Here is a 26,823-nt window from a genome sequence, read left to right on the forward strand (position 1 = left end):
AAGTCTGATCTCTGTGTCTGTGTGTCTGTTTCTATTCTGTAGATAGGTTCATTTTCCTTACCCCTCTTTTAAGATCTCAAGTCATTTTTATCTTAACCTTCTCATTTTTTCAAGCAACAAGGTCTTTGCCTGTTATTCCCCTCAAACCTTTGCCACAGTTCTACTGAAAGCTTATTCTGTAAGTGTGTTCTGAACTCGGTTTTTTTGCAACTAGTTTGTAACCCCACCACTACTCGAGTCAGTGAGAGAATTTTGGAAATTATGGAATCTTCTGTAAAGCCCTGGTGAAACTTATATTTAATTCTTTAAGGCAGTAGTTCTCAAACTTGACCTTGTAGAAGGTAACAGAGGTCTTGGATATTTTTGGTCTGATGGATCATGAACCACACTTTGAAAAAATACCATCTTAAGACATCCAGAGCCATTAAAGGTTTTCGAGCATTAGAGAGGTGTGATAAGGTCTAAGAATTGGGGGGACCCCCTCCCTTCTCTGTTGAAACATTACCTCTGTTCGGATTTTCCTGATCTTCCTGGTTAAAATTTCAGTGCTACTTGCACTTGCCATCACTCTGCTTTATTTTTACTTCTGAGTATTCATCATTTTCTGACAGTCTTACATAATTTACCTATTATGTTCTGTTTTCAATATTGGACTATAATGAAAACTTCCTAAAGAAACAAAATACCTTTTCTGGTAGACACACAGAAGTATTTTTTGAATTGAATAGGTGTTTATGAAGAAAATGTTGATTTGAAAATGTTTTTAAAGAAGTGAAGAATACATAGTCAGTGATTTGAATACTGTAGAGTAGCTTTTACTTTAAAATATCTAGACTCTGACCTATCTGAATTTATTTCCAGAGCTTATTTGTCTTGATCCAAACATAACTACAATAATAGGTAGTCTTTTTTAAGTAGCAGTATCTTCTCATTGCATGTTCTTGGCTTTTGTTTTATTGTACATGTATTAGGAAATGAAATTGTGCAAAATACGTATATGTAAATGGATCTCAGTTCAGTACTTTAAAACAGTTTTTTAGTCTTCAGAAACAAACAACTGAAGCTTGTCATCTATAGGACATTACTAAGGAGAAACACGTTGACCTGTTGTTAGTTGTATGGATTGGGCTACATTTGTGATCCAGTGAAACACTGTCACCCTGTGCCTTCCTGATAGCAAATTGGGCTTCAGTTTTACCTTGGTATGATTTTAAAAAAGTATGTTTTCCTTTAAAAAATACGTAGTTTTTACAACATTACGATGTTTGACTATCTCTGGTGTTTGCTAGGGAAAATATTGTTTTGGAATTCATTCTAAAATTGACATTTTAAACATTTATAGGTAGAGATGTTGAGTTGAGTAACTGGTTTCTCTGTTTATTGAACTCTTGTCTTCTTGTTTCTCCTTTTTTTAACCAAACTGTTAGTGTGTCTGTAAAAAGTCTGTTGTCTAAAGCCTCTAGATTTCCCTTGTTTATTTTTATAAAAACTTGATTTCAAGATCTTAAATGTTTTTTGGTTTAAATTCTTCCATTTTCTTTGTGTGATAATAGGGAACATTCAAAGCAGCAGATCTTAGATATGAAAATAAGAAACGGTATTAAGAACTGCATTGGGTTAATGAATACTTCATGAACTTAATAGATGTTTTTCAAGCCTGATAGCCTTTTAAAATTTGAAACATCCTAACTGATGAATGACCAATGCATTTTTCCCCCTTCTGAATAAATACACTTGTATGGCACAATGTCTTTTGATTTTTTATTTAATATTTTTTTGTCAGCTGTATTGAAGTATAATTGACACACAATAGTTTTTATGTTTGTAATTCAGTGAGTTTTAGCAAATACATACGGTCATTTAACCACCTTACAGTCATGATGTAGAACAGTTCTTTGATCCCCAAAACTTTTGCTCCTGCCCTCATCCCCTTGCCACTTCAGATCTGCTTTCTACGAAATCACTACTTAGAATTTCATATAAGTTGGATCGTGCAGTGTGTAGTCTCTTATGTTTGGTTTCTTTCATTTAGTATAATGCTTTTGAAACTCATCTGTGTTGTTACCCGTAGCAGTAGTTTGTTCCTTTTTATGTCTGAGATTGTTGTGTGGAGGCATGTTGAAACTTTGATTTCTGAAGTTGTATTAATATTCTGATAAAATGTGTTTTAAAATTTTTTGCAGCAAACTGACCGGGCAAATAGATTTGAGTATTTATTAAAGCAGACAGAGCTGTTTGCACATTTCATTCAGCCTGCTGCTCAGAAGACTCCAACCTCACCTTTGAAGATGAAACCAGGGCGCCCACGAATAAAAAAGGATGAGAAGCAGAACTTGCTGTCAGTTGGCGAGTGAGTAATATTTGATACTTAATAGTTGAAGCAAACTTATTTTTGATAGTCTTCATTAGGAGCATAAAATCACTTTATTAAAAAAAATTGTTTTGGTGCTGTTATTTATTTGGCCTGATTGGCTTGGCAGGATATAGCCATACGTGTATAAACAAATAAAAATTTGCATAATGCTTTATTTTTATATGGACTGAATAGGGAATTCAGATGTATTCCACTCCTTGGAGTGGAAACAAATGCAGAGGTTAAGCAGCCTATTTAACATCACCTAGAAGGAATTAGAATAATCCAGCTTTGAACTTAGATCTGACTTGGGGTGTGCTCTAGTCTCCTAAACCACATAGATGCATTGAGGGTATTGCTATTATCTGAAGTCTGTGCTTGTGTGTGGATGTTGTGATGATTTATCCCACGGCAGTTTGTTTAAAATTTTTGTTACATACTTAGTTTTCTTTATATAAATTGAAGTGTCAAGGTGTATGATGACACTGTTAGGTGGTGGTTCAATATGTGTAAAGTAATTCTTATATGTTGAATTTATAAATTCTTTTTTAGAATTTGTGCTGGTTGGATAACTGAGATGTTCAGTTTGTAATCATAAATTTAGGGCAATCTCAGCTCCCTGGAGTGACTATATGTAATTTCCAATGTGAAAAATGAAATGTGATCAGTAATTAAACTATGCTAGGTTATCTAAAAGAGGAGAGTACAAACTCTTATCAACACTGTTAAATTTACTACATAGTATACAGAAACATGGAAGTATTAGCTCTATCTCGAGGGCATTATCATCAAAAAGCATATTACCTTAATTTTATTTGGGGTATTCTACTCATCTAATAATGGCTTTTTGCTAATCCATTGTTTGTAACCAAAGTGCTTTTGTTTTAATACATATGAAACTTCATGAGAACTTTGCAATTCAGATATATTTAAATTTTTCAGACTTGAAGTTTGCAGCTGTTTAAATAGCGTCAGTCTCATGCTCTGGAAATGCAGACTACTGTAATGGATATTGTTATGGGGTCATCAGTATGATGGCATGAGAAGAAACACTTCTATTAAGAGCCTGTAAGATGAAGATACCATGTAGTAAATAGATAAAAAATTGTTCAGCTTTGATCTTATTAGTGTTGGTGAAGAAAAGGAGTCTTGGTTAATAGATTTCTTTTCTACCCATTAAACCATCTTAAATGGAAAGTTAGCTTAAGTGAAGTAATTAGGGTAATGGTACTGTCCTGTCCTTCAGTATAGTACATATATGCTTTTTTTCCCCTTTCCATCATCCAGTTAACTATCAATGATGCCTCAATTTGAAGTAATAAAGCATATTCCAGCTTTTATCTTCAGTTTTAACAACCATAATAATCAACTATCTTGATAATATATTGTGAAGGAGATTTTATAAAAAAAAAAAAAACGAAGTTAAAATTCTCAGTTTATGGAGAATAACTTGGGATTGGGGGGGCGGGTAGATCTTTGCACTAAGTTTCATAGGGTTGGAATGCAGAGAAGCACAAGAAATAACACGTACACTAAGACCTTCTGATTAGGAGCACATAAAACAAGCAAAAATATCCTTGCGTTTTTATTGCCTTGGCCTGCATTTCTGAGGAATATTTCTCTGTCTGGGAAGGCTGATTATCCTCTCCCATCAAGCATGTAGTTTTGGTAGAAATAAGCAATAAGTTAGATTTAGAGGTCACAAGAGTGGAATAATCTACTGCTTTCTAATTTAAATGAAAATATTTGTTGAAAATATGAAGGTATAATTGGAAACTTGAGAATTGGGGAGTAAATAGTTTTACTTACCTGAGTCCTTTAGAGATTAAGAAATCTGGCAATATTATAACTGAAGAAAATTAGTTTTTAAGAGGAAGTATCTGATTCTCTTGGGATGTAGAATCTGGGCAAGTGTATTTAAAATGCTTTGAGTAATTCTGATGAATCTAGTTAAGAGTCATTGCTTAAGCCCAAAGTCTCTATTCTGCATATTCTGCAGCTTTTGGTGAAAGCTGTAGTTTTAAAAATGTGACTTCTGGTACTATTTGAGGTTGGGGGTGCAAAATACTTAACTTTTAAAATGCATATTATGAGGTTTTTCTGACTGCATATTTCCTTGAAATTAGATTATCACATTTATGTTTATCAGGTTCTGGTTAACCTAAGGTATTACTCTATTTTAAAAACTGTATGTATATCTTAGAAAACCATGTAAAACATTGCAGGTTTAAATTTACTAATGATTTCTACTGTTTACTTTTTTAGTCTTAATTTACATGCCTGTTAAGAAATTGCGTAATCTTGGTCAGCCTCTTGACTATTATGTTGAAATAGTAGCTGGTAGTTAAAATTAAAGCCAAAACTCAAATCACTTGATTTTATTTTAAACTTGACAGCTATCGGCACCGAAGAACAGAGCAAGAGGAGGATGAAGAATTATTAACAGAAAGCTCCAAAGCAACCAATGTTTGTACTCGATTTGAAGACTCTCCGTCATGTACGTTACACATATTCAATTACTTGATCTCTGAAACATCCCCTTTTGAGATATCCTTTGGTTAATGTTGTGGATTTTTCTTGGCTGTAATTTATAAATGGAATTTTTAGTGATCTTTTGAAATTTATTGATAGTGAAATGAACTTCAGATATTTTTTGGATGGAAGCCATAGTATATTAGTATGATAGTGGTGCTGTATTTCAAAGGGTCATAAAACACCATTGTGCTTGTTGTGGCCTGAATGTATATGTAAAACTGGGGATGAAGTTTGCCTTATATTTGCCCCAGATAAGAAGACTAATGTGTAAAAAAGGCACTTCATAAAGACTTTTTTTACTCATCTTCTGATTTTTCTATTTGTTTTAAATATTTTTCCAAAATGTACTTATTAAAGGTTTTCCAAAAGAAAACATGGTTACCAAGGTTTAGGTTTTACCCATCTATGATCTTGGCTGTCTGGTGGCACGGTTGTCTTCACTGAAGCCCAGCGTTTTTTTCCTGACCTCCTTTCTCTGTCTCACTTGATGACAAGTTTGTATGATCATAGTGGTTGTGAGCAAAAAAAATTTGTAATAGTCAATATAGGGCGTATAGTTTGGATTTGTTATCTTAATAATTAGCAAACTGAACTTCAGGGAAGATAGGATTTGGTTAGAAATTCAGCAGGCTGGTTAAAGCGTGTACCTCCAGATTTTTTTTTTTTTTTTGCTACACAGTACGCAGTTTCCATTTCTTTTCATGAAGCTAGAGGCCAGAACCAGATTTACAAGGAGAAAGCAAATTTGAATTATTTGAGTTATCTCTTTCTCACAGTCCTACATTGTAACTAGTTTTCCCAGCATTGATTAACTTTTCATCTCAAAGCAGTGTTTTTCAAAGGGGATGGAGTACAGAATACATAGTTTTTTAAGAAATTGGGTTATTTATGATCCATATACTTAGTAATTATTCTGGGGTGGGAAATATGTAGTAAACCCTGAAAGAGATACAGTTCCTTTTTGTAGGACCCCTTGGAAAAGTAAATTAAGGAAGGGTAAAGGAAAAACAATCTCTTCTAATTCCTATTTCCCCTTTGTTAGGACAAAAACAAAATCCCCAGAGAACCTTTATTTAGGTCATCAGGGAAGGTGAAAACACTTGGTTAGAAACACTTGTAGTAACATTGAAAAAGGAAATAGAGAGGCCACAGAGTCTCTAGGACCAGTGTATGGGTAACATAGGAACTGAGTGATTGAGGTACTCTGATGCCTCCAGTCATGTTTCCTGTACTCGGTTGTCTTCCATATCTGTCATCTCCACTCCAGACCACCGCAGCTACCTCCACTGATTTGAAACCGTAAGACCTAGTAAAGAAAGTAGAGTCGGAATAAACACGTGTAGGCCCAAGTTAAACCACTGAGTATCAGCTGGAGGGGGAGCTTCCCACCTGTTTTTATTGTCTTTAAAATGTGCATGTCGTTTTTCTTTTGTTCTTAGATGTAAAATGGGGTAAACTGAGAGATTATCAGGTCCGAGGATTAAATTGGCTCATTTCTTTGTATGAGAACGGCATCAATGGTATCCTAGCAGATGAAATGGTATGTGTTTGATAGCTTTGTACAAGTCCACATTTTATAATTTAAAACCTTATACATCATTAGATTTATAAAAGTTAAGGCTTGTAACATATAGTTTATTGATTATACTCTAGAACTGTTAGCAAACTAACCCTCTGTCGAACTGATAAAAGCTCACTTTAGTTGCATAAGTGGGATCTTATATCTGTACTTCAGCTGTGAGGAATTATTATCTATGAAAGTGTAATAAATTTAAAAATAATACATTTTGAGAAACATGCCTTTGGTTGACTTTTATAATGTAATGATTTGGCCTTCTCCCTTGAATTCTACAAAATACAGGTGGTGGGGTCAATTGAATGTCATCGAGAAATATTTTCTCCATGATGGTAGCTTGTACAGTTCTATCCCGTAAAACATTATATCTTGTTTACTGTTTACTAGTTATGTAGTGAATGTTTTATGTTTCCCTATAGCTATAGTGCTAAGACAGTTGCTTAGAGAAAGTATGGAGTCAAAAGAAATAGGTCTCAATTCTAGCTCTGCTAGGTGACCTTGGGAAAGTCACTTAAATATCTGGGCCTTATGGACATGGTAATAGTACATCCTTCAAAGACTTGTGAAGGTTAAATGACGTAACACTCGTAAACTTGACACATATCAAGTTTTTGCCATTTGTTAGCTGTACACATAGCTTTACTTTTAAATGTTTCTGTATATGTCGGGAAGTATGAATATGGAAGTCTGTTTTGTTTTTGTATTTCATTGCTTTGTGTTTATTTTATCTTTCAGGGCCTGGGAAAGACTCTTCAAACAATTTCTCTTCTTGGGTACATGAAACACTATAGAAACATTCCTGGTCCTCATATGGTTTTGGTTCCTAAGTCTACATTACACAACTGGATGAGTGAATTCAAGAGATGGGTACCAACACTTAGATCTGTTTGTTTAATAGGAGATAAAGAACAAAGAGTAAGTTTCTCATATTTCATTACATTTTTGATATTAAAAGAATTTGAATTTAGGTTTGTGGGAGGGGGATAACTAGAGGAGGGATAAAAGGAGAGAAAAAGGGTCCAATAATAAGCTTGGTCTTCACAAATAATTAGTAATTTATAAATGGAATATTCTTTTGATGGTTAAGATTTATACTAGGGAAATGGGAGTTGTAGACTGTAGAAAGCTATAAGAATATAGTTGTTTTCTCCTGCTTTCTGGGGGTAGTTATAAAATCAAAGGCTGTGTCTCATTCTAGCAGCATTTTCTTATTTTTAAAAGAAGTTTTGAGTGTGTGAGGTGGTTAGAAATTTAAGGAGCCAGATTTTTAGATTGATGTATATAATGGTAATAGTCATAGAATAGTAATTTGTAATAATAAATAATAATGTGAATAGTAAAAATGTAAATAGTAATGTGATAAGTCGGTATGATATCTTTCGAAATAAGTTAAAATATTGATAAGTTGGCACATCCTTTTTGGAAGAAAATATGGAAATAATGACACTGTTAAGAATATAAAATTCAGATTAAAAAATGTACTCATACTGTATTGAAGGACTAGGTACCTAATTTTGTTTTCTCTTTATTCAGATATCAGTGATGACTCTAGATTTCTTTTCTCCCTTTTTGTATTCTAAGTTACAAAATTGCTTATTATGTTTTGAAGGCCAGTTGTTTAACCAGTCTTTGCTTTAGTTTCCTCACCTGTAAAATGATAAAATTAATAGCAATGTCTTAATAGATCTATAAACATAAAAGGAATGAAAATGCTTACTGCAAAGTAGCCTTTAGTTCTTATCTATCTTTATGTCAGAAAATTCTCTATCCTTTCCTAAACCTATGTGCTAAGAATTTCAGCACCTAGTGGAATCAAGGAAAGAAGACATTTTAAGAGTTAGTCTGTTGACTTTTGCACCGAAGAATTTTTTCAGTTGGTTTTTACTAAATGGCTCTGACATGATTACTTCATGGTTAATGAAGTTACTTTGAGCTGGTTCTAGCTGCTTGCGTACTATAGATGACTCTTCTTTTTACTATTCCCACCCCTTTTACATAGTAGATTACATCCTTGTCATCAGTAAATTTAATGTATAGTTTATTTCTGCATGATGTAAATTTTTTCTTTTGCTACACAGGCTGCTTTTGTCAGAGACGTTTTATTACCAGGAGAATGGGATGTATGTGTAACATCTTATGAAATGCTTATTAAAGAGAAGTCTGTTTTCAAAAAATTTAATTGGAGGTACTTAGTTATAGATGAAGCTCACAGGATCAAAAATGAAAAATCTAAGGTAATTTGATACTTAGATGTGCAAATCATTTGTACCTTAGTTTAGAATTTGATCGATGTACAGAATACTCATTCTAATGATGAATTTGTTTCTGTCAGTTGTCAGAAATAGTGAGGGAATTCAAGACTACAAATCGACTATTATTAACTGGAACGCCTCTTCAAAACAACTTGCATGAGCTTTGGTCACTTCTTAATTTTTTGTTGCCAGATGTCTTTAATTCAGCTGATGTAAGTATTTCTTATTATTTTCTAGTTGGAATAATGTTTTTTTTTTTAGCAAATTTTTTTTTAAAATTAATTAATTAATTTATTTTTGGCTGTGTTGGGTCTTCGTTTCTGTGCGAGGGCTTTCTCTAGTTGCGGCGAGTGGGGGCCACTCTTCATCGCGGTGCGCGGGCCTCTCACTATCGTGGCCTCTCTTGTTGCGGAGCACTGGCTCCAGACGCGCAGGCTCAGTAGTTGTGGCTCACGGGCCTAGTCGCTCCGCGGCATGTGGGATCTTCCCAGACTAGGGCTCGAACCCGTGTCCCCTGCATTGGCAGGCAGATTCTCAACCACTGCGCCACCAGGGAAGCCCGGAATAATGTTTTTTAATACTATACATTTTTGTAATAGCATTGGCATGCTTCAAAAATCAAACAAATGAACTCATAGAAAAAGAGATCAGATTTGTGGTTACCAGAGGTGGGGGGAGGGGGGGAATTGGATGAAGCCAGTCAAAAGGCACAAAGTTTATTGTACTTATTTATCTTCCACTTATAAATAAGTACTAGAGATGTAATGTACAGTATGATAAATGTAGTTAACACTGCTGTATGTTATACATGAAAGTTGTTGAGAGTAAATAACAACTAAGAGTAAGTAACAGTAATAAATCCTAAGAGTTTTCATCACAAGGAAAAATATTTTTTGTTTCTTTGATTTTGTACATACATGAGATGATGGATGTTCTGTGAACATTGTGATGATCATTTCATGATGCGTGTAAGTCAAATCGTTGTGCTGTACACCTGAAACTTATGCAGAGCTGTGTGTCAGTTTATCTCAATAAAACCAGAAGAATTAAAAAAAAGAATTGGCCTACCTTTCAGTACTACTTGAGACAATCATTACTTTTTCACGCCTTTAGATAGTTAGCCTTGTGTCACCTACCAAGTGTTGTATGCATCCTGAGAATTTACTTTTGTGCCTTTTGATTTTAGTCTTATATTAGAAATCATGGCTTGTTGCTCTCTCTGGAATGTCATCGATGCACATCCTCGCTCTCTCTGGAATGTCATCGATGCACATCCTCGCTCTCTCTGGAATGTCATCGATGCACATCCTCGCTCTCTCTGGAATGTCATGTCATCGATGCACATCCTCGCTCGCTTGGTGGTCCTGTTGGCCTGACATTGCCTCAGGGGCTCTGGTGGACTGCTTATGTTTTTAAGGTAGTGCGCAGGGTGCTCCCCCAAGTGAACTTGCGCACTTCGTGTTGCCTGTGTTTTCAGTCCCCAGGATACCGTCTCCTCAAGATGGCCTTCAAGCTAGGTGAAATCTGTCTAGCCATTCTTTCTTACGGTCTAGCAAACATAGAACCTAATCCTTACCTTTGATGGATTATGTGCAGTGATAGAAATGGTTAATTAACTATTTGAACTGTTGGTTGTACTTAGGAACATAATGTACATTATGTCAAGAGTCTGTGCTTATTAGTAATTTCAGTTTTTGTTGGACTAGAATTCATTTTTGACCCTTTGTTCCCATTGCTGGAGTGTGTGTGTGGCTTTGAAGAGCTTATTCAAATAAGTTCCAAAACGGTGTTAATTTTGGTTTGTTGCGTTAAGTAAGGATCATTTTAAGAGTAGAGAAAATTGTGTTCTTGAAAGACATTTAGTCAGTGTCATCGAGCTACTTTGGTTCTGCTTTATGTATTTTGATTTTGTTTTTGAGATAATTTTTTTCCTACCACATTGACACTTTCATTTGTTTAATAATCTCTGCTAAAGCTTTGTTTTAGTTAACACAGTGAATTCTAAGATTATGTTTACTAACAAAGCAAATACAGTTGACCCTGAACAATACAAGTTTGAACTGGGCGGGTCCACATTTTTTTTTTTTCAGTAGTAAATACTATAGTTCTGCATGATCCACAGTGGGAGGGCTGACTGTAAGTTAGATGTGGATTTTCAACTGCATGGAGTGTTGGTGCTCCTAACCTCTGCGTTGTTCAGTGGTCAGCTGTATATAATAAATATGTTAAAGAGGTAAGGATAGGGAAACTGTCCTTGTTCAAATCCTACCCAAATACTAATGAAATGCTGGTAATCTCAATTTCACTTTTAGTAAGTTTAATAAAAATTGACATTGCTCTAGAAAGCTTGTGTTTGAGTAGTCTGAATGGTCTTTGAGAACAAACCGTGAAGTGGTTTTAATTTTTAAGGTTTTCTGAAACTGAAGAAGGATATTTTTTCAAGGGTATTGATTTTCTAATTCTATAAAACTTGGTTTCTAACAATTTTCTTTTCACTATGAAACTTGGCATCTGGATGTTTTTGAGAAAAATGTTAAGGAAATAATATGATTCTCAAACTAGTTCTAAAATTAATTGCTAACAATAGCACACATGAAAAATAAGGAATTGATCTAAATGATTTTTGCAGTTCACAACTCAAATATTAATTTTAGAAATTATTGTTATATGCTATATAACTAGCATAACAGGGTATTTGTAGTTAAATATTATCTCTGATCTTAATGTATTTTTTGTTTGTTAATCTAGGACTTTGATTCCTGGTTTGATACAAACAATTGCCTTGGGGATCAAAAGCTAGTTGAGAGGCTTCATATGGTAAGTATTTTGGAGTAGAGTTAGAAAGCATATTTCCAATGGGAAAAATGCTACCGATTTAAATTAGCAGATTATTTTTCTGTTAACAGAGAAGAAAGCACAGTGGCTTTAGCATCAGATCTGTTTGAATCCTGCCCACTTAACTGCTTAATCTTATGACGGGAGGAGGGGTAATATAGGCAGTTTTAGCCTTAGAACCTAGGATGGAATCCTAACTTTATGAAGGAAAAAAGTAATCCCTTAGGGTTAAAAAAAGTACAGTGGGGGAAAGAAGAGTTGCATAAGGACTTAATATAGATAAGTTTTGGAAGCTTAGTTCCATTTACATTCTGTAGGAGAATCTAACAGATTTTGTTCTGAAAGGCCAAAGGTCCATCTGTTGTTCTTAAATCCAGTGACTGTGTGTAAGCAGTCGCTAATAGCGCAGTGCGAGAAGAGTTGATAACGTTTTTGCCATGAAGTATGGCTTCATTCCTTCCTGTGGCGATTCACAAGTGAAAGTTGGTAGGAAGATAGAAATTTCTCTGACAGACCACAGATTGTGATACCCTGGCCTGCAGGGTAAATCATGTAAGCAGGACATAGAAGGCCTTTCATGACCTAACTTAGGGTTCCTCAACTTCTGTTGACATTTTGGTGTGAATAATTTTTTGGAGGGCGAGGAAGGGTGGCTTTCTTGTTTGACAGCATCCCCAGCACTTCTGCGCTCTAGGTGACGGAGTATATGCCCTCATTTGCGATAATGAAAAATGTTTTTAGGCATTATAAACATGTCCTGCAGGGCAACATTGCCCCTCCTCCAAAGAGTTAACCTTTCGAGTATTTTCCAACTTCTGTTTCACTTCTTATATCAAGCTTTAATTTGCTGGAGTTGCTGGCCCCATTGTCAGTTTTCTGTAAACATTGTGCTAGTCTCAGTCTCTCTGCATATCTTTTTTGCCACATCTCGTATCCCCTTTGCTGCCCTCTTTTACTGATAACACCTAGGCCAAGACTCAGTGGTGATGTCACTTTCTCCACTGAATACCCAGGCTGAGGCCAGCCTAGAGACTCCTTCTGTATATTCTATCTTTACTAATCTTGACATTCTAACGTTATAGGACTTTGCACAGGGTGCTGAAATGACTTATTTATACATGTTTTCCCTGCTGCATTGTAAACACAAAGGCAGAGTATGTCTTACATTTGTTTTTGTATCCCTAGCACAATGCCTGGCTCAAAGTGGATATTTGATTAAGGGGAAAAAATTAAAAACTTTATGAATGTTCAGATATTTCTTTCTACATAAATTAATTTTTAAGGTACTTTAAAATTCTGTGTACTAAAATTTTATTTTAAACATTTGAAGGTGATGATCTCCTAGACACCTTTGTTTCAATTTAGATGGCATTCAAGCATGTAAGCACTCAGATTTATCTGTTTGAAGGACTGTGGAGGGTATATTAGGCTTTGCTTTAATAAATAGATGGGTACATGTAGGTAAAGCATACTAAAATCCACACAACAGAATACCAGTTTTGGCATTTGTTTTGTTCAGAGAGTAGTATGAAGATACTTACCAAATCGGGGGAAAAGGTCTGATGGCTACCATTCTGCTGTGTCCTGAAATTCCCACCATAGCTCCTGTGATCTCATAATGAAAGAGTATATTCACAATCACATGTGTGTACTTAGGAATGAGATAATTCTTGTCGTATGAGTTTTCTGTTGTTGCAACACCCCCCAACCCCCCAAAAAACCCACACCAAAACCTAAATTGTATGTATTTTAATAATTCCAGAATTTATGAGTTGGATGAGTGGGTCCTTTGCTGGTTTTACCTGGCTTTATCCAGCTGCATGTACCTGGACAGTTCTGGAAGAGGGCCAGTGGGGCTGAAGGTCCTTACTCATGTGTCTGGCAGTTGGTGCTAGCTTTCGGCTAGGGCCGCACTAGCTTCCTTATGTGATGGTATTAGAGAAGTGTTGCTAATTTTTTTTCTCACCAATTTTTTTTTTTTTTTAAATGAAAGCTTCTTTCTTTCTTTCTTTCTTTCTTTATGGCTGTGTTGAGTCTTCGTTCCTGTGCGAGGGCTTTCTCTAGTTGTGGCAAGCGGGGGCCACTCTTCATCGCGGTGCGTGGGCCTCTCACTGTCGCGGTCTCTCTTGTTGCGGAGCACAAGCTCCAGACGCGCAGGCTCAGTAGTTGTGGCTCACGGGCCCAGTCGCTCCGTGGCATTTGGGATCTTCCCAGACCAGGGCTCGAACCCGTGTCCCCTGCATTGGCAGGCAGGCTCTCAACCACTGCCGCCACCAGGGAAGCCCTTCTCACCAATTTTTAATTTGTTTTGTGGTGATTATATTTTTATAAGCTAGTGTAAGTAGAACAAAGGACGACACAGATAAAAGGATATCTTTAGTTTTATAGATGTCAACTGCATACAACATTGGTATGTCTCACAAGTATAATGTTGTGTAAAAGAAACCAGATATAAATGAGCATGAGTCTTTGTATATAAAGTTAAAAACAGGCAAAACTAATTTATGACGTTAAAAAGTATGAATATTGCTTACCTTTGGGAAGAAAAAGGGGGATAGTGACTGGTAAGGTTACAGAAGGATTTATGGGATGTTCTGTTTATCTAGGAGACGGTTACATGGGTATGTTTACTTGATTAAAATGCATCGAACTGTATATTCACGATTTGTATACTTTACATTTGTCTAATTCCATAAGAAAATGGTAGTAAATTTAAAAACTAACCGTGAAGACATCTTAATGTAGATCTAGCCATTTCTTAAGTAATGTTAGACAGTCTACATGCAGGTAACTACTTTGAAATCTGAGAGGCAATGAATGTTGAAAATATCATCTTGAAAATTTACTATTTTTAATACTTTATGACAGTATATATTTTTAAAAAAGTTTTGTTGGAGTATAGTTGCTTTACAATGTTGTGTTAGTTTCTGCTGTACAGCAAAGTGAATCAGCCATATGTAAACATATATCCCCTCTTTTTTGGATTTCCTTCCCATTTAAGTCAGCACAGAGCATTGAGTAGAGTTCCCTGTGCTACACAGCAGGCTCTCACTAGTTATCTATTTTATACATAGTATCAATAGTGTATATATATATCAGTCCCAATCTCCCAGTTCATCCCACCCTCCCCTTCTCCTTTGGTATCCATACATTTTCTACATCTGTCTCTGTTTCTGCTTTGTAAATAAGATCCTCTATACCAGTTTTTTCAGATTCCACATATATGCGTTAATATATGATATTAGTTTTTCTCTTTCTGACTATGTATTGAAAAAATATTCATCTTAACATTACTTTTTAGGAAATCAGTAATAATAAATTATATATTTGGAAGGAAGAAGTCCTAAGAATAATTTGATATCCAAGAAGATACATTTTTTTTTTTTTTTCAAATGTTAATCTTTTTTTTTTTTTTTTCCCAATTTATTTATTTATTTATTTTTGGCTGTGTTGGGTCTTCGTTTCTGTGCGAGGGCTTTCTCTAGTTGCGGCGAGCGGGGGCCACTCTTCATTGCGGTGCGCAGGCCTCTCACTATCGCGGCCTCTCTTGTTGCGGAGCACAAGCTCCAGATGCGCAGGCTCAGCAATTGTGGCTCACGGGCCTAGTTGCTCTGCGGCATGTGGGATCTTCCCAGACCTGGGCTCGAACCCGCGTCCCCTGCATTGGCAGGCAGATTCTCAACCACTGCGCCACCAGGGAAGCCCACATTTCTTTTCTATGTATTTAATAGACGCTTTTGAGATCCTGAAATAATACTTATATTACAGATAAGGTCATCTCCATTTCTTTTTGCTCTTTTAAGGTTTTGCGTCCATTCCTCCTTCGTCGAATTAAGGCTGATGTTGAAAAGAGTTTGCCTCCAAAGAAGGAAGTAAAAATCTATGTGGGTCTCAGCAAAATGCAAAGGGAATGGTATGTGTTCTGAGACGTTTTTTGAAATCACTCTTGATCCTGCACTAACTTTCATTTGTATTTTATTTTCCTAACTTGTGTTGTCAGGGAATTCTGTTTGCTGGATCGAACTCAGCCTAAAGAGTTTCCAAGTCGTATAATTTGATTAGGACTTGCTAATCAAATTTGTGATGCAAAGTCTTTATTAGATGACGGAATCACGTTGGGAGGTTTATGAATTCAAAAGTTAAACTTGGCATTTAACAGGGATGCATTTAAAGCCCGCTGCTTGGGTTTTTAAAAAAGAAGCTGTGGTGGCACAGACGTGAGACATGTGATTAACCTGGTGGTTCATAAATACTGGCCCGTGGGCTAGTGCTAGTAGTCCCTGATGAAGTTGGAGATTGTAGAGGTATGAGAACACTTAAGTGCTTTCTCTTATTGCAGAAAGCTACGTTTGTTTAATTTAAAAGACTCCATTCTGAGTTGATGTTTTATTTTAGGCAGGATAAAATGTCCTTTTGTGAAATTATGGTGATGACACATGGTATCTACTTTTAAAATACTTGAATAGGACATACTAAAAAAGTTGAAAACCTTGTAAGTTTTTATCATCTTTTTCTTCCTTTCTTTTTTTTTGAATTTTATTTTATTTTTTTATACAGCAGGTTCTTATTAGTTATCCATTTTATACATATTAGTGTATACATGTCAATCCCAATCACCCAATTCATCGCGCACACACCTTGCCGGCTTTCCCTCCTTGGTATCCATACGTTTGTTCTCTACATCTATGTCTCAGTTTCTGCCCTGCAAACCGGTTCATGTGTACCATTTTTCTAGGTTCCACATATATGCATTAATATACGATATTTGTTTTTCTATTTCTGACTTACTTCACTCTGTATGACAGTCTCTAGATCCATCCACGTGTCTACAAATGATCCAATTTCGTTCTTTTATATGGCTGAGTAATATTCCATTGTATATATGTACCACATCTTCTCTATCCATTCATCTGTCGATGGGCATTTAGGTTGCTTCCAGGACCTGCCTATTGTAAATAGTGCTGCAGTGAACATTGGGGGGCATGTGTCTTTTTGAATTATGGTTTTCTTTGGGTACATGCCCAGTAGTGAGATTGCTGGATCATATGGTAATTCTATTTTGAGTTTTTTAAGGAACCTCCATACTGTTCTCCATAGTGGCTGTATCAATTTACATTCCCACCAACAGTGCAAGAGGGTTCCCTTTTCTCCACACCCTCTACAGCATTTGTTGTTTGTAGATTTTCTGATGATGCCCATTCTAACTGGAGTGAGGTGATACCTCATTGTAGTTTTGATTTGCATTTCTCTAATAATTAGTGATGTTGAGCAACTTTTCATGTGCTTCTTGGCCATCTGTATGTCTTCTTTGGAGATAATGTCTATTTAGGTCTTCTGCCCATTTTTGGATTTTTTTTTTGTTTTTTTGATATTGAGCTGCATGAGCTGTTTACGTATTTTGGAGATTAATCCTTTGTCCGTTGATTCGTTTGCAAATATTTACTCCCATTCTGAGGGTTGTCTTTTTGTCTTGTTTGTAGTTTCCTTTGCTGTGTAAAAGCTTTTAAGTTTCATTAGGTCCCATTCGTTTATTTTTGTTTTTATTTCCATTACTCTAGGAGGTGGATCAAAAAAGATCTTGCTGTGCTTTATGTGAAAGAGTGTTCTTCCTATGTTTTCCTCTGAGAGTTTTATAGTGTCCAGTCTTACATTTAGGTCTCTAATCCATTTTGAGTTTATTTTTGTGTATGGTGTTAGGGAGTATTCTAATTTCATTATTTTACCTGTAGCCGTCCAGTGTTCCCAGCACCACTTATCGAAGAGACTGTCTTTTCTCCATTGTATATCCTTGCCTCCTTTGTCATAGATTAATTGACCGTAGGTGCGTGGGTTTATCTCTGGGCTTTCCATCCTGTTCCATTGATGTTTATCTCTTGTTTTTCTGCCAGTACCATATTGTCTTGATTACTGTAGCTTTGTATTATAGTCTGAAGTCAGGGAGTCTGATTCCTCCAGCTCCGCTTTTTTCCCTCAAGACTGCTTTGGCTATTCGGGGTCTTTTGTGTCTCCATACAGATTTTAAGATTTTTTTGTTCTAGTTCTGTAAAAAATGCCGTTGGTAATTTGATAGGGATTGCATTGAATTGGTAGATTGTTTGGGTAGTATAGTCATTTTCACAGTGTTGATTCTTCCAATCCAAGAACATGGTATATCTCTCCATCTGTTTGTATCATCTTTAATTTCTTTCATCAGTATCTTATAGTTTTTTGCATACAGGTCTTTTGTCTCCCTACGTAGGTTTATTCCTAGGTATTTTATAATTTTTGTTGCAGTGGTAAATGGAAGTGTTTCCTTAATATCTCTTTCAGGTTTTTCATCATTAATGTATAGGAATGCAACAGATTTCTGTGCATTAATTTTGTATCCAGCAACTTTACCAAATTCATTGATTAGCTCTAGTAGTTTTCTGGTAGCATCTTTAGGATTCCCTATGTATATTATCATGTCGTCTGCAAACAGTGACAGTTTTAGTACTTCTTTTCTAATTTGTATTCCTTTTATTTCTTTTCTTTCTCTGATTGCCGTGGGTAGGACTTCCAAAACTATGTTGAATAATAGTGGTGAGAGTGGACATCCTTGTCTTGTTTCTGATCTTAGAGGAAATGCTTTCAGTTTTTCACCATTGAGAATGTTGTTTGCTGTGGATTTGTCATATATGGTCTTTATTATGTTGAGTAGGTTCCCTCTATGCCCACTTTCTGGAGAGTTTTTATCATAAATGTGTGTTGAATTTTGTCAAAAGCTTTTTCTGCATTTATTGAGATGATCATATGGTTTTTATTCTTCAGTGTATTAATATGGTGTATCACATTGATTGATTTGTGTGTATTTAAAGAATCCTTGCCTCCCTGGGATAAATCCCACTTGATCATGGTGTATGATCCTTTTAATGTGTTGTTGGATTCTGTTTGCTAGTATTCTGTTGAGGATTTTAGCATCTATATTCATCAGTGATATTGGTCTGTTATTTTCTTTTTTTGTAGTATCTTTGTCTGGTTTTGGTATCAGGGTGATGGTGGCCTCATAGAATGAGTTTGGGAGTGTTCCTTCCTCTGCAATTTTTTGGAAGAGTTTGAGAAGGATGGGTGTTAGCTCTTGTCTAAATGTTTGATAGAATTTACCTGTGAAACCATCTGGTCCTGGACTTCTGTTTGTTGGAAGATTTTTAATCACAGTTTCAATTTCATTACTTGTAGATTGGTCTGTTCATATTTTCTATTTCTTCCTGGTTCAGTCTTGGAAGGTTATACCTTTCTAAGAATTTGTCCATTTCTTCCAGGTTGTCCATTTTATTGGCATAGAGTTGCTTGTAGTAAGTAGTCTCTTAGGATGCTTTGTATTTCTGCAGTGTCTGTTGTAACTTCTCCTTTTCCATTTCTAATTTTATTGATTTGAGTCCTCTCCATCTTGATGAGTCTGGCTAATGGTTTATCAGTTTTGTTTATCTTCTCAAAGAACCAGGTTTTAGTTTTATTGATCTTTGCTATTATTTTCTTTGTTTCTATTTCATTTATTTCTGCTCTGATCTTTATGATTTCTTTCCCTCTGCTAACTTTGGGTTTTGTTCTTCTTTCTCTAGTTCCTTTAGGTGTAAGGTTAGATTGTTTATTTGAGATTTTTCTTGTTTCTTGAGGTAGGCTTGTATTGCTATAAACTTCCCTCTTAGAACTGCTTTTGCTGCATCCCATAGGTATTGGATCGTCGTGTTTTCATTGTCATTTGTCTCTAGGTATTTTTTGATTTCCTCTTTGATTTCTTCAGTGATCTCTTGGTTATTTAGTAACATATTGTTTAGCCTCCATGTGTTTGTGTTTTTTATGTCTTTTTCCCTGTAATTGATTTCTAATCTCATAGCGTTGCGGTCAGAAAAGATGCTTGATATGATTGCAATTTTCCTAAATTTATTGAGGCTTGATTTGTGACCCAAGATGTGATCGATCCTGGAGAATGTTCCGTGCACACTTGAGAAGAAAGTGTAATCTGCTGTTTTTGGATGGAATGTCCTGTAAATGTCAACTAAATCTATCTGGTCTATTGTGTCATTTAAATCTTGTGTTTCCTTAGTAATTTTCTGTTTGGATGATCTGTCCATTGGTGTAAGTGAGATGTTAAAGTCCCCCCACTATTGTGTTACTGTCGATTTCCTCTTTTATAGCTGTTAGCAGTTGCCTTATGTATTGAGGTGCTCCTATGTTAGGAACATTTATATTTATAATTGTTATATCTTCTTCTTGGATTGATCCCTTGATCATTATGTAGTGTCCTTCCTTCTCTCTTGTAACATTCTTTATTTTAAGGTCGATTTTATCTGAAATGAGTGTGGCTACTCCAGCTTTCTTTTGATTTCCATTTGCATGGAATATCTTTTTCCATCCCCTCACTTTCAGTCTGCATGTGTCCCTAGGTCTGAAGTGGGTCTCTTGTAGACAGCATATATATGGGTCTCGTTTTTTTTTTTTAAAAGACTTATTTATTTATTTATTTATTTTTGGCTGTGTTGAGTCTCTCGCTTCTGTGCGAGGGCTTTCTCTAGTTGCGGTGAGCGGGGGCCATTCTTCATCACAGTGCGCCGGCCTCTCACTGTCGCGGCCTCTCTTGTTGTGGAGCACGGGCTCCAGACGCGCAGGCTCAGTAGTTGTGGCTCACGGGCCTAGTTGCTCCACGGCATGTGGGATCCTCCCAGACCAGGGCTCGAACCCGTGTCCCCTGCATTGGCAGGCAGACTCTCAACCAATGCGCCACCAGGGAAGCCCATGGGTCTTGTTTTTGTATCCATTCAGCAAGCCTGTGTCTTTTGGTTGGAGCATTTAATCCGTTCACGTTTAAGGTAATTATCCATATGTATGTTCCTATTACCATTTTCTTAATTGTTTTGGGTTTGATTTTGTAGGTCCCTGTCTTCTCTTTGTGTTTCCCACTTAGAGAAGTTCCTTTAGCATTTGTTGTAGAGCTGGTTTGGTGGTGCTGAATTCTCTTAGCTTTTGCTTGTCTGTAAAGCTTTTGATTTCTCCATCGAATCTGAATGAGATCCTTGCTAGGTAGAATACTCTTGGTTGTACGTTCTTCCCTTTCATCACTTTAAATATGTCATGCCACTCCCTTCTGGCTTGTAGAGTTTCTACTAGAAATCAGCTGTTAACCTTATGGGAGTTCCCTTGTATGTTATTTGTCATTTTTCCCTTGCTGTTTTCAATAATTTTTGTTTGTCTTTAATTTTTGCCAATTTGGTTACTATGTGTCTCGGCATGTTTCTCCTTGGGTTTATGCCGTATGGGACTCTCTGCGCTTCCTGGACTTGGGTGGCTATTTCCTTTCCCATGTTAGGGAAATTTTCGACTATAATCTCTTCAAATATTTTCTCGGGTCTTTTCTCTCTCTCTTCTCCTTCTGGGACCCCAATAATGTGAATGTTAGTTATGTAATGTTGTCCCAGAGGTCTCTTAGGCTGTCTTCATTTCTTTTCATTCTTTTTTCTTCTGTTCTGTAGCAGTGAATTCCACCATTCTGTCTTCCAGGTCACTTACCGTTCTTCTGCTTCAGTTATTCTACTATTGATTCCTTCTAGTGTATTTTTCATTTCAGTTATTGTATTGTTCATCTCTGTTTGTTTGTTCTTTAATTCTTCTAGGTCTTTGTTAAACATTTCTTGCATCTTCTCGATCTTTGCCTCCATTCTTTTTCCGAGGTCCTGGATCATCTTCACTGTCATTATTCTGAATTCTTTTTCTGGAAGGTTGCCTATCTCCATTTCATTTAGTTGTTTTTCTGGGGTTTTATCTTGTTCCTTCAACTGGTACATAGCCCTCTGCCTTTTCATTTTGTCTCTCTTTCTGTGAATGTGGTTTTTGTTCCACAGGCTGCAGGATTGTAGTTCTTCTTGCTTCTGCTGTCTGCCCTCTGGTGGATGAAGCTATCTAAGAGGCTTGAGCAAGTTTCCTGATGGGAGGGACTGGTGGTGGGTAGAGCTGGCTCTTGCTCTGGTGGGCAGAGCTCAGTAAAACTTTAATCCGCTTGACTGCTGATGGGTGTGGCTAGGTTCCCTCCCTGTTGGTTGTTTGGTCTGAGGCAAGCCCACACTGGAGCCTGTCCGGGCTCTTTGGTGGGGCTAATGGTGGACTCTGGGAGGGCTCACGCCAAGGAGTATTTCCCAGAACTTCTGCTGCCAGTGTCCTTGTCCTCACGTGAGACACAGCCACACCCCGCGTCTGCAGGAGACCCTCCAACACTAGCAGGTAGGTCTGGTTCAGTCTCCTATGGGGTCACTGCTCCTTCCCCTGGGTCCCGATGCGCACACTACTTTGTGTGTGCCCTCCAAGAGTGGAGTCTCTGTTTCCCCCGGTCCTGTTGAAGTCCTGCAATCAATTCCCACTAGCCTTCAAAGTCTGATTCTCTAGCAATTCCTCCTCCCGTTTCCGGACCCCCAGGTTGGGAAGCCTGACGTGGGACTCAGAGCCTTCACTCCAGTGGGTGGACTTCTGTGGTATAAGTGTTCTCCAGTTTGTGCGTCACCCACTCAGCAGTTATGGGATTTGATTTTATCGTGATTGCACCCCTCCTACCGTCTCATTTTGGCTTCTCCTTTGTCTTTGGATGTGGGGTATCTTTTGATGAGTTCTAGTGTCTTCCTGCCGATGATTGTTCAGCAGTTAGTTGTGATTCCGGTGCTCTTGCAAGAGGGAGTGAGAGCACGTTCTTCTACTCCGCCAGCTTGAACCAATCCTCACTGGGGTTTTAATTTGCATTTCCCCCTCTTTTTGTCTTTTTTAAAAAGTTTTATGGGTATCTGAAATCTAAAAGACTGGAAGCTGCTGACTTAAATGTAGTGTCCAGAGGAGGGGAATAAATAGCCACTGTGTTCTTTCCTGGTTATACCACATCTCAAGTATATTCAGTCCCATACTTAATATTGATGAGTATTTGCAGGGGTCTGCAGTTGTTGGTGTTCTTTCCTGGTTATACCACATCTCAAGTATATTCAGTTCCATACTTAATATTGATGAGTATTTGCAGGGGTCTGCAGTTGTTGGTGTTCTTTCCTGGTTATACCACATCTCAAGTATATTCAGTCCCGTACTTAATATTGATGAGTATTTGCAGGGGTCTGCAGTTGTTGGTGTTCTTTCCTGGTTATACCACATCTCAAGTATATTCAGTCCCGTACTTAATATTGATGAGTATTTGCAGGGGTCTGCAGTTGTTGGTGTTCTTTCCTGGTTATACCACATCTCAAGTATATTCAGTCCCGTACTTAATATTGATGAGTATTTGCAGGGGTCTGCAGTTGTTGGTGTTCTTTCCTGGTTATACCACATCTCAAGTATATTCAGTCCCGTACTTAATATTGATGAGTATTTGCAGGGGTCTGCAGTTGTTGGTGTTCTTTCCTGGTTATACCACATCTCAAGTATATTCAGTCCCGTACTTAATATTGATGAGTATTTGCAGGGGTCTGCAGTTGTTGGTGTTCTTTCCTGGTTATACCACATCTCAAGTATATTCAGTCCCGTACTTAATATTGATGAGTATTTGCAGGGGTCTGCAGTTGTTGGTGTTCTTTCCTGGTTATACCACATCTCAAGTATATTCAGTCCCGTACTTAATATTGATGAGTATTTGCAGGGGTCTGCAGTTGTTGGTGTTCTTTCCTGGTTATACCACATCTCAAGTATATTCAGTCCCGTACTTAATATTGATGAGTATTTGCAGGGGTCTGCAGTTGTTGGTGTTCTTTCCTGGTTATACCACATCTCAAGTATATTCAGTCCCGTACTTAATATTGATGAGTATTTGCAGGGGTCTGCAGTTGTTGGTGTTCTTTCCTGGTTATACCACATCTCAAGTATATTCAGTCCCGTACTTAATATTGATGAGTATTTGCAGGGGTCTGCAGTTGTTGGTGTTCTTTCCTGGTTATACCACATCTCAAGTATATTCAGTTCCGTACTTAATATTGATGAGTATTTGCAGGGGTCTGCAGTTGTTGGTGTTCTTTCCTGGTTATACCACATCTCAAGTATATTCAGTTCCGTACTTAATATTGATGAGTATTTGCAGGGGTCTGCAGTTGTTGGTAAAAGGACAGAAAGGATGTAAGGCAAAGAAATGGGGATGTTATCTGGGAAGGAGATGACCAGTGTAGAAGATAGGCCATCCTAAATGTCTTCAAAAATTTTGAACGGTTTTTATAAGGTGTTAGGCTTGTCTTATATAGTTCTAAAATACAGAATTAAGATATGAGTCAATGCTGAGGGAAGACAAATCTTTTTTAGTTATAATCATATTGGGGAACTTTATATCAGTCAGAATTGTGGGTGCCGTGAGTATTTTGTGCCCCATAATTGGAGTTGTTAAGCATAGATTGCTTTGGTTGTTTAAGTTATTTTGCTCAGTGGGTTCAAGGTCCTGAATCTTTGGTATTTGGACAGATTGCTCTTTCCTTTAGGATAATGTCTAACTTCTTAGTGTATACAGTCAAGGCTTTTCATAATCCAGCCTTAGCTTAACTGCCCCCTTCTCTCCCCACAGCCTGTCCACTTTTACTTATATTTAAATCGCATTGTATTCATTTTATTATCATCATCATGCTTTATGCTCTCATGATTCTTTCTCCCTCCTTAGCTCTTAATGTTCTTACCCAAATGTTACACTAGGTGTGTTGAATTATAATGGAATAGTGGCACTCTTCTGTTGGAAAAGACTACGAATTAAAATTATGTTTAAAACTGGTCTTTTAACTTTTGCTTTATTACTTAAAAATGTTCTATCATACTGCTTCATTTCAGTTCATCCTAAGGAGACGAATTTACTCTTTCGGGCCTCCAAGGCCCAAAGCATTAATGGTACACATTAGAACACGGGGGGCAATAAAGAGAAACAGAATTAAAAAGAGGTTATAGGTGATAGACTCCTAACTACACCTTAGAAGTTGATGGGTTGTTTCTTACAGGTATTTTGGGTTGAGATGGGATTGAGGATGTAAAGTGGCAGAGACTCGTCCCAGGAACATTTGAGCCCTCTTAAAATGTTTTTCTTCTCACTAGGTATACTCGGATATTAATGAAGGATATAGATATACTAAACTCTGCAGGGAAGATGGACAAAATGAGGCTACTGAACATTCTGATGCAGTTGAGGAAATGCTGTAATCACCCATATCTCTTTGACGGAGCTGAACCTGGTCCACCTTACACAACGGACATGCATCTAGTTACCAACAGTGGCAAAATGGTGGTGTTAGACAAGCTGCTCCCTAAATTAAAAGAACAAGGTACTTATGTTACTGGTATCAAATGGAGAAGTAATGGAAACTGTCTTAAGATTCTGATGTTAAAATGAAGGAGCCATCCTACCCTATGAAATGATTACTCTGGCACTTTCTAAAGTTGAAGTGTGGGACATTTAAAAACTTCTGTCCATTATCTGAGCTTCCCCCCCGCCCTCCCATTTTAAGCCTTAAATCTTTTAGAAAGTGATCAGTAGTTAGGGTAGCCACACTCCCTGGATTTGGGGGAGAGTTCTTTCTTATTTTATATATGCTTTCCTAGAAATGTCAACTTTTTGTTATAAAATGCCAAGAATGCTCTTCTCACCCATATGCAGTTCCCAGAGCCTTTGGTAGAGAGTGGTGTTGTGTTCATGGTATTTTTTCTTAGCTCTTTGTGTGGATTTTTAACTTAATTAAATGCCATGTGCACGGACCCAAAGCAGTTTTATTTGTAACATATTGGCTTTTAATATGAAAATGAGTATGTGTACGGATGTATTTAAATTACAGGAATGTAGAGAGAATTTAGTAGGAAGCCAGCTTCAACAATTATAAATTCATGGCAAAACTTATTTTCATCTACATCGTACCTACTTTGCATCTCCGAGAACGTTTTGAACCAAATCCCAGACGTCAAGGCATTTCATAGATAAATTATTCATTCTGTAATATGAAGTGTACAGTCAGATTTTAAATTTCTCCATTTGTGTTTCTCTGTATATTTTGATAAGAATGAAAATTGTACCAGTAGATGAAGTTCCTCTAGGATATTGACTGTTGAAAACATTGTAGGAGTTGCCAGTGAATTGGTTTACTTTTTTCTTCTTATACCTATTTTTTAAATGTATTTTCTAAAATGCTTTCCTTGGGCCTCAGCCTGGCCTCACTGCATTCTAGGGGCAGTATCTCCCGCTTCTCCCGCCACTGGCCTTAACCGGCCCTCGGGCCCTCCCGCCTCCCAGGACAGGGTGGCACCTGCCACTCTCAGGACCACCCTTCCAAGGCAGAGTAAACCGGATCCCGTTGCAAAATAAATAAGTAAAAATTTAAAAATAAATAAATAAAACGTTTTCCTTAAAAGCTTAGTAAATTGAAGAAATTGAATACGTGGGGAAGAGTGGCAAGAACTTGCTAGGAGACTACTGAACATCCTTATGCATTTAGGGTGTGGGAGGGTGGACAAGAGCAGATTATCAGCCTCAGCTTCTAAGGGAAGATAGTTTCATAATCATTTTTTAAAATGATCCCTTTGTCTTCGTACGTCCTACTGAAGGCATTGTGCAGCTGGCTGAAGAAATGCAGTTGGATAATTTGAGTCACGGCATAAGTGAAGGATGATGGTCTAGATGTGGGGTGCACATTTATGGTCCTTCCATCTGGATTGGGTCTTGAGAACTAGAATGAGACCAGGGTGTTGGGTGTGTGTTGGGAGATGTGTGGGGCTGTGCACAGGGAGGAGTTGTGGTGGAGGGTTATTTTTAAGTATGTGGGCTAAAAAGATAGTGATTCTCTCAGCCTTTGGGATGGCAAGACCTCCCAGGCCAGAGGTAAATACCCTTTTCTGTTTACAGAAACACTTTTCTTTAGTGTGTTGTGTAAATACTACCCTTTTCTATTTGTGCATTGATGGGAAAAATGTGGGGAGTGACTAACTTGGATAATAAATAATGTACAGTTTTTTTCTTGTAACTAACTATGTAACCTGGAATTAAGGCGTAATTGGTTAGTCTTGGTTTTGGTTAGCCTTAAATTTAAATAATTTTTTTTTCTTTTTTTTTTTTTTTACTTTTGAAGCTTCTGATAATGGGCTGTTAATGTTTGCCGACAGGTTCACGAGTACTAATCTTCAGTCAGATGACGAGGGTATTGGATATTTTGGAAGATTATTGCATGTGGAGAAATTATGAGTACTGTAGATTGGATGGGCAGACACCCCATGATGAGAGACAAGTGAGTAAAATCTGGGGAGGGGAGATCAAAAAATTATCAGATAAAATAATTTTCTGA

The 26,823-nt window shown here is 37.0% G+C and overlaps 1 protein-coding gene across 2 annotated transcripts in view; it reads left to right on the top strand.

Annotated features, from left to right (window-relative positions):
- The window catches only part of SMARCA5 (SNF2 related chromatin remodeling ATPase 5), a 47,697-nt gene that overhangs the window by 6,484 nt on the left and 14,390 nt on the right, over positions 1-26,823 (top strand). For both annotated transcript variants that reach the window (XM_082463332.1, XM_082463331.1), the window contains exons 3-12: positions 2,184-2,350; positions 4,750-4,850; positions 6,328-6,428; positions 7,200-7,379; positions 8,543-8,698; positions 8,797-8,928; positions 11,465-11,533; positions 15,355-15,464; positions 24,593-24,819; positions 26,645-26,766. In XM_082463332.1, the coding sequence (XP_082319458.1) occupies positions 2,184-2,350; positions 4,750-4,850; positions 6,328-6,428; positions 7,200-7,379; positions 8,543-8,698; positions 8,797-8,928; positions 11,465-11,533; positions 15,355-15,464; positions 24,593-24,819; positions 26,645-26,766 (1,365 nt within the window). The remainder of the gene's footprint in view (positions 1-2,183; positions 2,351-4,749; positions 4,851-6,327; positions 6,429-7,199; positions 7,380-8,542; positions 8,699-8,796; positions 8,929-11,464; positions 11,534-15,354; positions 15,465-24,592; positions 24,820-26,644; positions 26,767-26,823) is intronic.

This window comes from Balaenoptera physalus, assembly GCF_965194825.1.
Source record: "Balaenoptera physalus genome assembly, chromosome: 5".
NCBI classification, from domain to species: Eukaryota; Metazoa; Chordata; class Mammalia; order Artiodactyla; family Balaenopteridae; genus Balaenoptera; species Balaenoptera physalus.